Source organism: Geotrypetes seraphini, chromosome 2, assembly GCF_902459505.1.
Source record: "Geotrypetes seraphini chromosome 2, aGeoSer1.1, whole genome shotgun sequence".
Taxonomy (NCBI): Eukaryota; Metazoa; Chordata; class Amphibia; order Gymnophiona; family Dermophiidae; genus Geotrypetes; species Geotrypetes seraphini.
The window spans coordinates 526,687,260-526,704,627 of record NC_047085.1 but is presented as its reverse complement, the minus strand read 5'-3'; the positions used below and the strand labels follow the sequence as shown (position 1 = coordinate 526,704,627).

The following is a 17,368-nucleotide window of genomic DNA, read 5'->3' as shown; positions in this document are numbered from 1 at the left end:
TGTTGCTTGCTCAAGGGTGGGTTCACCCAAGAATTTATATGTTCTTGCTCCTGGAGGTGAAACTTAAATTGTTGTTTATTATCAAGTTTTGCGTTAGTTGTATTGTATTCATTTTGTCAAATATTTCACATTATAGTTTGAATATATGTGTGTGTGTGTATGTATGTATGTTCCAGCATAACTCTTCAATGCATGGACAGATTTCAACCAAACTTGACATACACATTACTTACTATCTGAGGACAAACACAGTGGGGGTGGGAAGGGGGGATATGTAAAAATGTTTGAAAATGACCGATTTTAGTATCTACCCCATAGTGTTTTCGGGCTCACAGATGACTACTCAGCATAACTCTGAAACGCATGGAGAGATTTCAACCAAACTTGGTACACATATGACTTACTATCTGGGGAAAAATATTGTGCAGGTGGGTCAGGGTAAAATACTGTGGGGGTGGGAAGGGGGTGATATGTTAAAATTATCAAAAGCTACAGATATTAATGTTCAACCCATAGTTTTCGGGCTCGCAGAGATGAATACCAACACTCCCGAAGCCGTTTAAGTCTAAGTTCAGCCCCATAGAGAGGGACATTCCTTTGGGACATGTGGAGGGTAGGGGGTTGGGACATGGGGGTGGGGCATATGGGACATGTGGGGGGTGGGACATGTTGGACATAGGGGGGTGGGACATGTAGGGGGTTGGGACATGGGGGTGGGGCATATGGGACATGTGGGGGGTGGGACATGTTGGACATAGGGGGGTGGGACATGTAGGGGGTTGGGACATGGGGGTGGGGCATATGGGACATGTGGGGGGGGTAACGTGGGGGGTGGGACATGTGGGACATAGTGGGGTGGGACATGTAGGGGGTTGGACATTTTGGGATAAATAAATATCCGGGCAACGCCGGGTAATCAGCTAGTAAGATCATAAGAATAGTCTTACTGGGACAGACCAATGGTCCATCAAGCCTTGTAGCCTGTTTTCACGGTGACCAATGCAGGTCCCTAGAACCTGGCCAAAACCAAGAGTAGCAACATTCCATGCTACCAATCCAGGGCAAGCAGTGGCTTCCCCCATGTCTGAATTTTCTCCTTGGCCTATCCTGTCTACCACTTCTTTCTTCTCTCTGCCCTCACTATCCTCACCCTCCTCCTTGCATTTCCTCCCTGGCCTCTACTCCCTAACTCCTCCAATCTCTCTATTCTCTTCTAGCTCTCCCTCCTCCTTGCATTTTCTCCCTGCTCTCCCTCCTCCTGGCTTGTCTTCCCTGCCCCTATCCTCTTCCTGGCCTCTCCTCCCTGCACCCTCTTTCCCCTCTTGCCCTCTCTATGCTCTTCCTCCTCTCTGGTGGTCTCTCCTTTCTGCTCTCTCTTGTCTCCTTCCTCCCTGCATTTTCTCCCTGGACTGCCCTCTCTGTTGTCTCTCTCTCTCTCCATTCTCTCCTAGGTCTCCTTCCTCCCTGGACTGCTCTCTGTTCTCCCTGCCCTCTCTTCCTCCCCCCCTTCCTGGCTGTCTCTCTCTGCATTCTCTCCTAGGTCTCCTTCCTCACTGTATTTTCTCCCTGGACTGTTCTCTGTTCTTCTTGCCCTCTCTACTTCCCCCTCCTCCCTGGCTGTCTCTCTCTCCATTCACTCCCAGGTCCCTCGCTGTATTTTCTCCCTGGACTGCTCTCTGTTCTCCCTGCCCTCTCTACCTCCCCCTCCTTCCTGGCTGTCTCTCTCTCCATTCACTCCCAGGTCCCTCGCTGTATTTTCTCCCTGGACTGCTCTCTGTTCTCCCTGCCCTCTCTATCTCCCCCTCCTCCCTGGCTGTCTCTCTCTCTCCATTCACTCTCAGGTCTCTCGCTGTATTTTCTCCCTGCCCTCTCTTCCTCCCCCTCTTCCCTGGCTGTCTCACTCTCCATTCATTCCTAGGTCCCTCGCTGTATTTTCTCCCTGGACTGCTCTCTATTCTCCCTGCCCTCTTTACCTCCCCCTCCTCCCTGGTGGTCTCTCTCTCTCCATTCACTCCCAGGTCCCTTGCTGTATTTTCTCCCTGGACTGCTCTCTGTTCTCCCCACTCTCTCTATCCTCTCCTTCCTTCCTGGCTTTTCGCTGCATTTTCTCCCTGGCCTCTCCCCTGTGCCCCGGTAGTCCGCAGCTGCACATTTCTGAAGCAGGCATGTTCTCCATGGCTCAGGGCTGGAGCAGATAGGAAAGAGAAGGGCTTGCAGAGACTTACCATGGAAAAAGCAGAGTGACGTGCACCCCACGCCTCTCTTTCTAGCCCCAGCAGGATCTGGTGTCCCAAGCAGCTGCTTCTGCACTAATGGCTCCCAGTCCTGAGCATTGTGGGAAAGCAGGGGATGGGGGGAGCGAGGATGACTCAGGAGGGAGAGAGAGGAGCTCTCCCACCCATCCACCCACCATTCAGAGTCACACAACTTTATTGATCTGACAATTTGACACCTACTGCAGCGCTTTAAGACAAGTGAGAAGAGGGAAATTATTTACAGGCCCGTCTTTAAATGTGCCTGCGTTATTTTCAAAATTCTCTTTGGCGTCTTCTCTCCGTTAGTCCCTCTGTCTTGGAATCTTTCTAGATTCTCTTCCGCAAGGGACGATCAGCAACTTAAGCTAAAGGCATCGAAAGAATCAAAGCTTTTGGTCAATCTCTGCCCTTCAAGTTCACCCAACTTTGGAACGATCGTCCACTTTCTCTACGAAGTTTCAGTTCTCTTTCATCCTTTCGCAAGTCTTTGACAACCATTCTGTTTAGCAAACTCTTTGGTAATTCATTTCTTTTCTATTTCTGCTATACTCTTTGTTTGTATAATTTAATCGCTGTTTTATATTTTTATTATCTTATCTAACCACTGTAAACCGAGTTGAGCATTAGATTCGATTAAGCAGCAAAATAAAGTCCAATTTTACAGGGTGGAATATAACAAACAAATCCCCACCTGGTCTGCATTTTCTTTCCCTGCTATGAAACCACATTTTTTGCCTAGTGGCAGCTCCAGTTTGTTTTCCTCTATTTCTCTTCCTCATTCTTTGATTTTCTCTCCGTTTAGGGAAATGTGAATCTCTGATCTCTTTCTGTTTTGTACAGTACAGGAGGAAATGCATTTCTGTTTCTGTTTCTCCAGGATTATACAGAGTTCTTCCTGATCATGTAACTTAAATCAAGTGGGAACTGCAACCCCAAACTACTACTATTTATCATTTCTATAACGCTCAAAGGCGTACACAACGCTATCCATTTAACATATGGTCCCTGCTCAGAAGAGCTTACAATCTAATTTGGACAGACAGACAGGACATAAAGGGGTTAGGGAGTTTCTGGTAGAAGGAATGATACAACGGGTCTACGTATCTAACAGTGAGGGGAGTTAAGCGTTGAAAGCGGCTTCAAAGAAGTAGGTTTGAAATGTCAGAGTATTGACTCTGACAACCTGTTCCAGGCAAGAAAGAACGGACGGTTTGGAGTTGTGGTGGAGGTAAAGGGTACAGATAAGAGGGACTTACCCAATGAACGGAGTTCACAAGGTGGGAGCACTGGGGGAGATGAGTAAGGAGAGAAAATGACAGGCTACGGAGTAAGTCAGTAAGAGGAGTTTCAACTGTATTCGGAAATGGATTGGGAGCCAATGAAGTGACTTCAGGAGGGGGGAGAATATGAGTCATGCAGCAGCATTTTGAACAAATTGAAGGGGTGAGAGACAGATGAGCACAAGACCTGAGAGAAGTACATTGCAGTAGTCTAAGCGAGAGGTGATGAGAGCGTGGATAAGAGTTTTGGTAATTTGCTCGGAGAGGAGAGGTCGGATTTTGGTAAGGAAGATTCCCGAATCTCAAAGAGTCAACAAGATTCTGGAACCCCCCAGAGCAAGCAGAGCCTTCCCCCAAGTCTTTCTCAATAGCAGTTTATGGACTTTTCCTCCAGGAACTTGTCCAAACCTTTCTTAAAACCAACTTTAACATAGTAGATGATGGCAGATAAAGACCCGAATGGTCCATCCAGTCTGCCCAACCTGATTCAATTTAAAAAATTTTTTTTAATTTTTCTTCTTAGCTATTTCTGGGCGAGAATCCAAAGCTTTACCCGGTACTGTGCTTGGGTTCCACCTGCCGAAATCTCTGTTAAGACTTACTCCAGCCCATCTACACCCTCCCAGCCATTGAAGCCCTCCCCTGCCCATCCTCCTCCAAACGGCCATACACAGACACAGACCGTACAAGTCTGCCCAGTAACTGGCCTAGTTCAATATTTAATATTATTTTCTGATTCTAAATCTTCTGTGTTCATCCCACGCTTCTTTGAACTCAGAACTTTGTTAACCATTCAATGCGTTCCAGAGCTTAACTATTCTCTAAGTGAAAAAATATTTCTTCCTATTGACACTAAAAGTTGTCTTCTCTTTTGCATTGTGAGAAGTCATTCCATGTCAAGTGGTCCAGAGCTCCTCACTCGACTGCCTGAGAAATTGATGACATTTTTTTCAGAGGATATGTTGGGTAGGTAACCATATTTGCTAAGTCAAAAAAGAGGACACCTGACTCTGGCCCACTTCCATTCCGCCTGCCTCCCTCCAGTCTTGCCCCCCACCCCCAGCACAACCTTTCTACCCAGGCCACCTTGGAGTCAGGTGTGGCCTTTGTGAGTCTCCCCACCCCCAATATCTTCTCCAGTGCTGCAATTTTAAAACTTCAGGCAGCCGGTGGCGTTAGCAGTGTGATCCTTCTGCCATCAACCTGCCCCAGAAGACTTCACTGTTCAGCACTTCCTGTTTCCACTGGGGCAGGCCGCAATGGAGAGAAGACGCCGGGACCGGCAGCAAGGTAGCTCTATGAATCGCTACCTACAACAAATTGAAGGTAGATGCGGGAGGTAATTGGTGGTGGTGAAAAAGTGCTGATTGGGGGAAGAAGGGTGAAAGGGAAGGGGAGAGGCAGGGCAGGAGTAATTCTTCAGTGGACCCTAGTACACTGGGCCCCCTGGACCTGGCCCTCCATGGCCCTGTCCCCTCCTATGTCCCCCCAGCTCCAGAAGTTCAAGTAGCACCTTCTCCTTCTTCATTATTCAGTGCAGCCAAATTTGCAGTCTTCAAAAGGCCAACACGCCACCCACAGCTGACCCAGAAGCCTTCCCTGTAATGCAAAATCCCAGCATCAGAGGAATGGCTTCCAGGTCAGCTGTGGACAGCGTGTAGGAACCGCTGCCCTTGGCCTTTTGAAGACTGCGAGTTCAGCTGCGCTGAATAGTGAAGAAGGCAGGAGGAGACAAGATTTGGCACACCTGAAGCCGGACATAGAGGCAGGTACAGTGACGTCATCAGAGCAGGCAGCATTCTGCTCCCCCCCTGAAATAATAATAATAATAACTTTATTCTTGTATCCCGCAATACCATGGAAGTTCAATGCGGTTAACAATAGAAGAGACTGTACATTTACAGCGATGATACATATTACAGTGTTATTACATTTACAAAGATGTTACATAAATAGCAGTAATAAAAAGGCATATACTAAAGAAGAGACTGTACGTATACAGCGATGTTCCATGTTAAAGCGGTGGTACATTTACAGTGATGTTAAATGTGAGGCAATGAAAAGGCAGGGCAATTAGATAAAACAGAGCTTGAGAAAGAGAGGCCATAGTGGCTTGGGAGGGGGCGTAGTCATAGGGAATGGAGGCATGTCGAGGTCAGGAGGGTGCAAGGAAGGGGGGAAGGCAGCGTTAGCGGAATTTGTCGAAGAGGTAGGTTTTTAGTGACTTCCTGAACAGGTGGTAGGGCGGGGAGTTGGAGATGAGGGCGGTAAGGCAATTGTTCCATTTGCCCGCTTGGAATGCTAGGGTTCTATCAATGAATCTCTTGTAGAGGCAGCCTTTTAGGGAGGGAAAGGTGAATAGGTGGGCGTTTTGTGTGCGAGAGGGGCCTGCTATTTCAAGGTGCTCAGACAAGTAGATTGGGGAAGATCCTGTTAGAGTTTTGAAACAGAGGCAGGCAAACTTAAAGATGATCCTTGCCTCTACTGGGAGCCAATGGAGTTTGGTGTAGTAGGGGCTAACATGGTCGTATTTTTTGAGATCATAGATGAGGCGGACGGCCGCATTTTGGACTGTTCTAAGACGTTTGATGGTATTTTTATAGGATCCCAGGTAAATAATGTTGCAGTAGTCTAATATGCTTAATACCAGAGATTGGACGAGTAGACGGAAGGCTTGGTGGTCGAAGTAGCGTTTGATGGTGCGCAGTTTCCAGAGGGTACAGAAACATTTTTTCACCTGGGCACTGGTATGGTCATCGAAGGTTAGGGTGCGGTCCAGGATGACTCCAAGGATTTTTATGGTGGGTAAGATAGGGTAATCTAGCCCATTCAATCTGAGGGAAGTGTTTGTTAATTTGTGGTTGGGACTCGCTAGGAAGATTTTGGTTTTTTCAGAGTTCAATTTTAATTTGAGTTTTGAGGTCCACAGTTCTAACTTGGTGAGGATAGATGCGATGAGTTTTTCCGTTTCTAGAGTGAGTGAGGTAATGGGAACAATGATGGTGATGTCATCTGCATATATGAACGATTTTAGGTTAGAGTTTGCTAGGCTTCGTGCCAGAGGGGTCAAGTAAATATTGAATAGGGAGGGGGATAGGGGAGAGCCTTGTGGGACTCCACAAGGGTTACGCCAGTGGTGGGAGAAGGCTCCATTACTGTGGACCTGGTAGGTACGGTTGGTTAGGAAGCCTGTGAACCAATCTATTACCTGACCGGAGATGCCGATGGAGTCAAGGCAGTTGAGCATAATGTCGTGGTCGACCAGGTCGAAGGCACTACTCAAATCGAATTGAAGTATCAGGGCGCTTTTACCCAGTGAGAACAGGTGGAGGAGGTAATTTGTCAGGGCAGCTAGGACGGTTTCGGTGCTATGAAATCTTTGGGCCCAAGGCACTTGCCTACTTGGCCTACCCTTTAATCCTCCCCTGGGAAGAGGCAGAGAGAATCGACCAGCAGCAAGATACCGCTCCCTCAACAGTGCCACTTGAGACCACCACACACACAAAATCCTTCTTCAGCACCATAGCTCAAATGAATCCGTCTTCTTTCTGTCTTGTTTCCGTACTGTCCAGCTTTCGGGTTTTTTCTCATTGTTTTTAAAAATCACCATTTCAGAATTCTCAGAGGTTCTCAGCTCTAGAGATCTGGTGTACAAGGAGGGAAGAGAGAGATCGAGAGCCCCCTCCATCCCCTCCCACTAGAGAGGAAGATATGAGGGGAGAGAGGGTGGTCTTGCCGCCTTTATTATATCCCCTTCTCCCGCCCCCTCTCCTGCTCCTGGAAGATGGATTCAGTTTCCTGTGAATAGCAGCCATTGCTGGGAGACTGGGAGAGGAGAGAAGGGGGGATCACAGGACCACATCAGGTAGGATTTGGGTGCCTCTTTCACAGCCATGGATTCTGCTAACTGGATGCTTCCCTGCATCCTACCGGGAACCAAAGCTTCACACATTGCAGGGGAGGACAAGCTGCTTCTTTACACTGGCTGAGACGGAACAGGTTATTGCTTACTCTTCTGCGGTCAGTGTCGATGAGGATTTCGTGCCTGTTTCATAGCAAGGGTGAGAGACGCTCCTTCCCTGCCCCCTCCTGCCGTATGCGGCCACTTCCCTACCCCCGTACCTCTGTGACGTTACTGGCGTGAGCGGCAACCTCTAACCTGCAGACCTTCCTAGGCACAGGTCCAGGAAGTGACGTCAGAGGAAGAGTCGATGCTGGTTGGGGGTTGCTGCTTGTGCCAGAAGAAGGCAAGTGGCATGCACACCCAGCAGTGGGAGAGTGGGGGCATGGAGAGGCGGACTGCCCCCCCTTTCCGTATTTCCCTGGACATGTCCTCTTTGGAGCGGCACTTTGCGCTCAGGGCCATATCAGGAGGGCATCTGCACATGCTCAGACGCAACCCAGTGACATCACAGGCATGTGCCCATGTGTGTGACCTCATCGTGTTACACATGCACTTGCTCAAAGGCCCTCCAAATGCGGCTCCGAGCTTGAGAATAGGTTTGGGGGAGGAGCTGGGGGTGGGGCCACATGTACAGATTTTACCCTACAAAAGACCCAAACATTTTCTGGCTTTCCTAAAGAACTGAGACTGCGCACACCCACAGGTTGGCACACATGCCGGCATGGGCTGGAATGGTATTCGGCACAGTTACTCACCATAACGGGTGTTATCCAGGGACAGCAGGCAGATATTCTCACATGTGGGCGACGTCATCCACGGAGCCCCAGCGCGGACAGGCTCGCAAGCAGACTTGCTTGTAAAACTTTAGAAAGTTCCCGAGTGCGCACCTCCTCAGCGTCTCCTCAGTTCAGATAGCCAGCTAAGAAGCCAACCAGGGGAGGAGGGTGGGTTGCGAGAATAGCTGCCTGCTGTTCCTGGATGACACCTGTTACGGTAAGTAACTGTGTTTTATCCCAGGACTAGCAGGCAGCATATTCTCAACATATGGATGACCTCCAAGCTAACCAGAATGGGATGGTGGGAGCGTTGGCAATTCAGGAGAATAAATTTTGTAATACTGCCTGACCAAAGTGGCCATCCCTTCTGGAAAAAGAATCCAGACAATAATGAGAAGTGAATACATGAACCGAGGACCAAGTGGCAGCTTTGCAGATTTTCTCAATAGGAGTAGATCTAAGGAAAGCTACAGATGCCACTATAGCTCTAACTTTATGGGCTGTGACTTGACCCTCTAGATGCAGTCCAGCCTGAGCATAGCAGAAAGAGATGCAAGCAGCCAACCAGTTGGAGATTGTTCTCTTGGAAACTGGATGTCCCAACTTGTTTGGATCAAAAGAGACAAAAAGTTGAGGAGCAGATCTGTGTGGCTTAGTCCTTTGCAAATAGAAAGCCAAAGCACGCTTACAGTCCAGAGTATGAAGAGCTGTTTCTTCAGGGTGAGAATGAGGCTTTGGAAAAAAAACACTGGAAGTACAATGGATTGATGATGAAATTCTAAAACCACTTTAGGTAAGAATTTAAGATGAGTACGGAGGACCACCTTGCCATGATAGAATCCTGTGAAAAGTGGGTCCGTTACTAAAGCTTTTAGCTCACCGACTCTGTGAGCAGACGTGAGAGCAATGAGAAAGACCACTCTCCAAGTGAGATATTTCAGATAAGCTGAAGACATTGGTTCAAATGGAGGGTTCATCAACTGAGCAAGAACAACATTGAGATCCCAAACCACTGGAGGCAGTTTGAGAGGTGGTTTGACATTGAAAAGTCCTTTCATAAATCTGGAAACCACAGGATGAGCAGAGAGGGTTTTCCCTTCAATAGGCTGATGAAAAGCAGCAATTGCACTGAGATGGATTTGAGGCCTGATTGAGACAAATGGAACAGGTGATCCAAAACTGAAGACAAGGAGGTAGATTGAGGCTCCTTGTGCCGAATGGTGCACCAAGCAGAAAATCTAGTCCATTTCTGGTTGTAACATTGTCTAGTGGTAGGTTTCCTGGAAGCCTCTAAAATGTCCTGTACAGATTGAGAAAACTGGAGAGTTGCCGTTAAGTTGAGAGCTGTCAGATGCAGAGACCAATGCCCTAACTGAGATCAGCCCTACCTGCGTACGTGGCCGGCCGGGACATAGACGGCAAAATTGAAGCCCTTAGGCTGAGGCCGTGGGGTAGGCCCCGCCATAACTCAAAATAAAAAAGAGACGAAATTGAAAAATTTCTCTTTTTTTAGAAAACGCGCAAAACACCCTGTAAGAATAAAATACAAAAGACACAGTGACAGAAGGCACGAAGTAGAACTAAGTTTAGCGCAGAGCGTCGAAAGAGGAGATGATGAGGGGGCACGCGTGGTGCGGCAGTCGTGAACTTTCTAAAGTCTGCTTGCAAGGCTGTCCGCATCGGGGCTCCGTGGATGACGTCACCCACATGTGAGAATAGGATGCCTGCTTGTCCTGGAATAAATGCTGGTATCACAAATATTTTATGCAGAGAATAGAATTCCAGCGCATGCGCACAAGGTGTGCCGACATTACGTTAATCTTCCTGTGTGCACACACCTCAGGTGCACGTTCCCATCCACATTTTTTTCTGTTCTGCCTCTTTGGTTACTGCATTGGGCAATCTTCCATGCTCTGGAAATTCATTGTCGGCACCGTATCCAACGACTGGCATTGGATTTCCAGTCTATTTTTAGCCAGACGAGAGGTGGCGGGCCATTCTCGATAGGACGTGTAAGTCCACATTTGGATGTTTCCCGTGACATATCCAAAGTTGGAAGCAGAGAAGTATCCATTTTTGAATGGAACGTCCAAATATTTTTTCTACTTGGACGTCTTGGCCGCAAAAATGTCTAGACCATCTAACTTTATTCATCATTTTCGACCACAAAAACGTCAACATCAGCACCATTTAGACATGGGAGGGGCCAGCATTGCAATGGACATGCCAACCTTACAGGGTACAAATACAACACTATCTATTTTGCAATGGATCAGTCACTACAAAGTAAATCCTACGTTTCCACCTGAAAAGCTAACTATTATCTTATCAATAGAGGCGTCTATAACAATGAATTTTCGTGCACTCTAAATATCAATCATAGGCTTTTATCCACCATCCACCCATATTCATTGAATCATTTCATATTTTATCTAGATTCTTTCTTTCTTTTTTATATAAAAATGAATCATTTTCTTCATCATTTTTTCTCCTCATCATTCATTTATAATGACTATTTCATGTCTGGCTGTATCTTGTTTTCCCTTCTTTTTCCTTATGATTATCTCTATATACTATCACGGATTTTTTTCTCTTACTCTTCCTTTTTCTCTATCAGTGAACAGTAACTGCTGTTTTCTGCACTTTGCGGCTTCCAATCTTCCACAGCCCTCCTGATCATTTAAGCCGCTTCAGTTTGTCCCAATAACCGCTGCTTCAGGGTTTTCTTTTTCAACGGTAATCTTCCTAAAATAATATAACTATCTCATTCAGAAGCTTTCTAAACCTCGCATTTATTCTTATTTTAAAGATAACCTTATTAGTAACCTCTGTCCATACCTTTTACTTCTTCATATGAACCTCTAGTCCTTCTCGTAGCTGCTGCAAAAATGGCATCGTCATCATTTTCTCTTTTAAATGTCAGAAAATGACGTCAGACCAATCATAATCAAATAAACCATTCAACCCGGTTTAGCATATATCTCAGTAAATATGTTGCCACTCGATATTACTGTTCATCCCATATGGTATAATAGCGTTCAGTTTATAAATCCATTTTTGTTCTTTTTGAGCCAGAAATCTAATGAATTCCCCACCTCTCCTACCCCCATCATTTTGCCCAGCACTGAAGTCAGGCTTACAGGTGTGTAATTTCCAAGATCTCCCCTGGAACCCTTTTTAAAAATCAGCGTACCACTAGCCACCCTCCAATTTTCAGGTACTACAGAAGATTTTAGCAACAGGTTACAGATCACTAACAGGTCAGCAATTTCATGTTTGAGTTCTTTTAGTACTCTTGGATGTATACCATCCGGTCCAGGTGATTTATCACTTTTTAACTTGTCGATTTGGCTCAGTACATCTTCCAGATTCACCGAGATTTCTTTCAGTTCCTCCGCATCATCACCCTTGAAAACCATTTCCGATTCAGGTAGTTCTTCCATAAAGACCGAAGCAAAGAATTCATTCAGTCTCTTGGCTGTGGCCTTATCCTTCCTGAGCACCCCTTTTGCTCCTTGATCATCCAACGTTCCCACGGATTCCCTCACAGGTTTTCTACTTCTGATGTACCTAAAAAAACTGCTATGAATTTTTGCCTCTTTTGCAAGTTTCTCTTCATATTCTCTCTTAGCTGTCTTTATCAATGCTCTTCACACAAAGCCTGTAAAACCCTCTGCTTCTCACTAGACCCCCTGCTCTTCTCATACATAGCCTGAGACAACACCAGTACTCCTCATGTAAAGCCCGAGAGACTCCTGCACTTCACAGGCACAGCTTAAATGACTCCTTATGCTTCGCATACATTGTCTGAGACCCCCGCTCCCTTTGCACTTAGCCAGAGGCACCTCATACAGTTCTCAGACATAACTTGAATGATTCCTGGTGCTTCTCACACATGGTTTGAGATACAGTGCTCCCCTGGTCATTCGCGGTCAGCGATTTGCGGTCTCAGTCATTTGTGGTATATTCCGACTGCAAATGACCGGGCAGGAAAGGGCAGCTGGAGAGAGCAGCCGGAGCGCCGGTGAGTGAAGGAAATCACTCGCGGTATGCTCCGACCGCTTCTTCCTGCACTAAAGTCAGGCCTCACCAATCAGCAGCTGCGTGTCAAAGCAGCTCCTGATTGGTGAGGCCCGACTTTAATGCAGGAAGAGGCGGTCGGAGCATACTGCGAGTGATTTCCTTCACTCTCCGGTGCTCCAGTTGCTCTCTCCTTCCTCTCTGGCTGCCCTCTACTGTCTCCCCTGCTGAAAACCGTATGTGCGGCTTTTCAAGATTCGTGGGGGTTCCTGGAATGGAACCCCCGCAAATATCAGTGGAGTACTGTATCTCCCACACTTTTAACACATGGAGGGCCAGTTTTAAAAAAAAGGACTTTTAAGTCTAACTTGGATGTTTCCCGCAAGATATCCAAAGTCAGGGATGGAGAAGCGTCCAATTTTCAAAATCGTTTGTTTTTGGAAATTCATCTGCTTGGCTGTCTTGGCTGCCAGGATGTTCAGCCACAGGATGCCTAACTTTATTTCACATTTTCAACCACAGAAACGTCCAAGTTGAAAATGTTCAAATCTAGACCATTTAGATTTGGAAGGGGCCGGCATTGTAATGGACTGGCCAGGTAGACATCCCAATGGAGCAGTGGTCATTGCTGTGAACTTCACATAAAGGGTGCCAGATATACATCTCACCATAAGCCCCTTCTAATGTATGATGAGACCTCCAAAACTCCCCCAAAACATATTATACCTACATGTCAACCACTCCAATAGCCCTTATGACTATAGGTGGCATCTATATTTCACTATAGTAGGATTTTGGTGGGCTCACCCTTTCCACCATAAATGTACTGGTTAGAGTGTCCTATGGGCCTAGGTCTTCCTCTCTATGGCTCATTAGCCCATCCACCAGGCTACTTAAGACACCTGTGTGATGCTCTACTATCCTTGCCCCTACCAAATGCTGCTGTTCTAGAGACAGGTATGTACTGTTTTATTCATATTTGGGGGGGGGGGGGGGGGTCAGTGACCACTGGGGGAGTGTGGGGGATCTTAACATAATTCCTCCTGTGGTCATCTTGTCAGTTTGGGTATCTTTTTGGTACCTAGACACTTTGAAAACAGGTCTAGTTCAGAATGTCTAAGTTCCATCCAGAACGTCTTCGGAAGCGTTCAATTATAGGTGCAGTCTAAGCCCACCCATAACACACCTACCAACACGCCCCCTGGATCTTTGAATGCACAGTGGCTAGAATGCCTTGCAAGACATCCAGAAAGATGCTTTCAAAAATCAGCACCTGTTCATCCCAGCAATTAGGGCGTCAAAATGCCGATTTATGATGGTTTTGGAAGTCTTTATTTTTTAATCATGAGCCCCATAGACTTGTGTTTCTTACAATAGAACAATCATGGACTAATGCCTGATCTCTCTCTGTCTCTTTCTCTCAGTCCCTCCCTTTCGAGCTCTTGGTGATGGGACCATGAATGTAACCTGCCTAGAAGATTCTCTGAAAGAATTTTCTGAGGATCAAAAGACTCTGACCCCAGGAGGCCCTCAAGATGTCTCACATATTTTTCTCACGGAACAAACCTTTAAGTCAAAGGTACAGAGGACCCTTGATGCAGATCCAGAGAAGAGTCCCAGCATGTATGAGAGAGATTGCCAGGTTCACTTCCAGTCTGTGGCAGCAAGGAAAAGATTGAGAATGAAGGGACCACTGAAATGTGATGTCTGTAACAAGCCATTTAAGAATAACTCAACCCTTATCATCCATCAGAGGATCCATACGGGCAAGAAACCTTACAAGTGTGATAACTGTGAGAAAAGCTTCTGTCAAAAGTCAAATCTCATGATTCACCAGCGGATCCACACTGGGGAGACACCTTACAAGTGTCCAGACTGTGTAAAACATTTCAATCGGAGAGACAACCTGATGCTGCACCAGAAAACCCATGCTGGGGAGAGGCCCTTTCCTTGTACTGCATGTGGGAAGAGTTTTAGCCGCAAGCAGCACCTCATAACTCACCAGAGGACCCATACTGGAGAAAAACCATTTCATTGTCCTCAGTGTGGGAAGCTCTTTGGAAACAAGCAAAATTTAATGATCCATGAGCGGATCCACACAGGCGAGAGGCCCTTTGCTTGCACAGTATGTGGGAAAAGATTCTGTCACCGCAAACATCTTGTGACGCATCAAAGGACCCACACAGGAGAGAAACCATACATGTGCTCTGAATGTGGGAAGTGCTTTGCCCAGAAAAATGGCCTTACAACCCATCAGAAAATCCACACAGGAAATGAGGGAAAATAAATGGCAAATGAATTAGTACGGTAGGATTCAAAGTGTTGCTGTAGGAACCATTTGTTGGTTGAATCAAGATGCATCAATGGTTAAGGAGAAGTGAATGAAAACTTAAAGATGAGCAATTGATAGTTGAAGCTCAGGACAATGGATTGTGGACGAGATGATTCACAGAAAGCTGGTACAACAGACATCTGTTGATTCCGTAAAAAACGAGCTACAAACAGTCACACATCCTGAATCTGGCTGCAAAGTTCTGATGACAGATAATTTCTACACAGAAAGGCACAATCAAGTGGAACTTCTCATTAGTGTAAACAGAGTTAAAAATGTAAAGTAAAACAAAAAAAAAGTACCTGGGGACTCCCAGGGGTTAAGGAGGTGTCCAAGGAGTCATCTGGAGGGGAGGGGAGTCCCAATTGTGGGATTTTAGGTTGGGTGTACTCGTGGTTGTTTCCAGGCTAATGGAGAATGAGGGGAGCCAGGAGGATCCTGCAAAGAAAGGCCCAGGCTGTGCTGAGGCCTGGTCCGGAGATGCTGCCACGTGTACATGCAGCGACACGAGTGCATGGTGACGTCACGTGCGCATGTAAGGCACAGGAAAGGCAGCCGAGGGTTCCGGGGGAGTCCTTGAGTTGATTAAAGCACTGAGCCACCAATAATTTACTTTTTAAAAGGTGCCAGGAGTCCAGGAGGGGAGGCAGTGCTAAGGCCCGATTCTGGTGCGAATAGCATTTATATTGTGATTGCACATGGACAGAAAACAGACATTTCATTTTGAAAAAGTGAGCCCAGGGAATGTGGGGAGATGTGGGGGCCCAGTTATAGCCTGAATTTGGCATTCTTAGCATGAAAAAAAATCATGCATGTGCCCTAAGGGCAAAGGAGAGTAGCAAGGAGAGCAGCTCCTAATTACAAATATAAAGACATAATTTTCATAAGTTTCAAAGGTTTAAAGTGGCCAGCAGAGATGCTGTGAGTCTGTTAAGCCGAGCTTTGGGGCTTTCAGTTTTGCAAAATCGTTGTAGTTCAGAACATGCAGAAATTGGTTAGAGTCAAAACTAAAAGTTAAACAAGCTAAATGCTAGAATTAGTTTGAGCTAATCAGAAACGACGGTTTTAAACATGAAACTGAATTGAAAAGAAAGGAATGTATGAGAAATTCCGTGTGCTTGTAAGCAAAAGGAAGACACTGAGAGGAAGGCTGCAGTCTTTAATCTGTGTGGGAGAAAACTAATTGAGAATAGGGATACCAGATGTCCAAGAAAACCTGGCTACGTCTTCTTTTTAGAGGACGGTCCGTGTGCCCAGACGGATTTCCAAAACCTGTCAGTGTGTCTGGCTTTTGGAAAGCCTCGCGCTCGGAGCTACTTCTGGATGCAACGTGATGACATCACACACATCCAGACGCAGCCCCAAGCTCGGGGAAGAAGAGATGGGATTCATTTGGGGGGGTGTTCACTGCCCCAACAATTGGAAACTGATATTAGAGAGTTCAAACCAGAAATTCTTCAGAATACCATACAAAATAGAACTATCTCTGGTGATTCAATGCAGAGTAAAAAAGGAGTAAAAAACACCCCTGGAATCCAATCAATAGAAGGAAACCAAGTTCGGGGTTGATCACAATTTCTGTGGGAAAATTTTAATCCTTTTAATAAATATTTGTGTAAACTTTAATATATTTCAATAATTCATTCCTCTCTCATTCAAGGATTTCAAAGAGCTGGCGACAATCGTAATATGACATAAAGACATTGAGTCTGGCAAATAATCAAATAGTTATGCCCAACACTTATCTTTTTAAACCCGACGGAGGCCAAGAAGGTTTTTCAACCAAAGAACATCATAAAAGTACTGATCACAATACTGTATTGCATTCTAGTACTGTCATCCGTTTGCCATACTCACAATGAGAAAAGCTGGAAAGAAAATTTGCATAGGTTAAATGGAATTATTTGAAGGAAGCTTCACTTAACATTGCTAACGAGGTAATTCTCAAAAGAATTAGCAGAGAATGATAATAGTGCTGGCAAGGGGAATGGGGACTAGTATACTGCCTTTTTGTGGTTTTGGCATTCAAAGCGGTGGGCACTGGAGGATTTGGGGCTAGATTCACTAAGATCGGGCCCAATCCGGACAGGTCCGACAAATTCACCAAACAGCAACATGCAGATGGGGGCGATCGGAGGAACGCCCCCGTCTGCTGGCACGGATCGCGCTATAGCGATCCCCGTGCATGCTCCAACCATCTTTAGATGGTCTGCACATGCACTGGACCTCCGGCCCGATACTTTAAAAAAAACCAAAAACTATTTTTACAGCCCATGGTTTTAACCCGCTTAAAGCCTGTGGGTTAAAACCAAGGGCTTACACTGCAGGGAAGGGTGGGAGAGTCAGGGCAGGCAGGCGATGAGGACAGCTCGGGGCAGGCAGGCAGATCGGGGCTGACAGGGCTGAGAGCAGGGCAGCAGAAGGCAGTCGGAAAGGGCTTCATAGGTTGATAGGCCAGCACAGTCGAATCGGCAAATTTGTTTAATGAATCGTGTCCCTGCCTACTTTGCAAGCGCGGATCTGAATCGGCTGCAGGTTGCAAAGGACTGGCAAACAGATCGGTTTGCTTCGTGAATCTAGCCCTAAGTGACTTGCCCAGGGTTTAGAGGCAGCGGCTTTGCCAGTGAGCCACACCTTTTCTGTGTAAGAGCTGGGACCAGCTTACAAGCAAGCAAGCACCAGACAGTCCTCTCACTCCTGCAAAGAATGTAGACCACACCAGGTTTTAAAGTCCAAACTCCAACTTTACTGCTTTCTTGAACAGTGAACAAGTTTCTTTAGCAACAGATCAAACTATTGGC

General features: G+C 46.4%; 2 protein-coding genes across 9 annotated transcripts in view; one reads left to right on the top strand and one right to left on the bottom strand.

Moving 5' to 3' along the window:
* The window catches only part of LOC117354768 (zinc finger protein OZF-like), a 265,018-nt gene that overhangs the window by 34,132 nt on the left and 213,518 nt on the right, over positions 1-17,368 (bottom strand). The window contains exon 1 of one of the 7 annotated variants that reach the window (XR_004538243.1): positions 2,226-2,349. The exons of the other annotated variants lie outside the window; for them this stretch is intronic. The gene's annotated coding sequence lies outside the window, so the exon portion shown is untranslated. Of the gene's footprint in view, positions 1-2,225; positions 2,350-17,368 lie in introns of those variants that run through there. 7 annotated transcript variants of the gene reach the window in all.
* On the top strand, positions 2,324-16,046 carry LOC117354772 (gastrula zinc finger protein XlCGF7.1-like). 2 transcript variants are annotated; one of them, XM_033932733.1, is made up of 2 exons: positions 2,324-2,474; positions 13,660-16,046. In XM_033932733.1, exon 2 carries the CDS (start codon positions 13,692-13,694, stop codon positions 14,520-14,522), a length of 831 nt encoding a protein of 276 aa, XP_033788624.1. In that variant the 5' UTR covers positions 2,324-2,474; positions 13,660-13,691; the 3' UTR covers positions 14,523-16,046. The 2 variants fall into 2 exon arrangements, with proteins under 2 accessions (XP_033788624.1, XP_033788623.1); XM_033932732.1 differs by lacking the exon at positions 2,324-2,474 and adding an exon at positions 4,307-4,861.

What these genes read in the sequence shown, in the direction of transcription:
- LOC117354772 (XM_033932732.1), top strand. Translation starts at nt 4,795, where the DNA reads ATGGAGAGAAGACGCCGGGACCGGCAGCAAGGTAGCTCTATGAATCGC. An exon ending in CTACCTACAACAAATTGAAG is followed by an intron (nt 4,862 to 13,659) that starts GTAGATGCGGGA and finishes TCTTTCTCTCAG; the next exon opens with TCCCTCCCTTTCGAGCTCTT.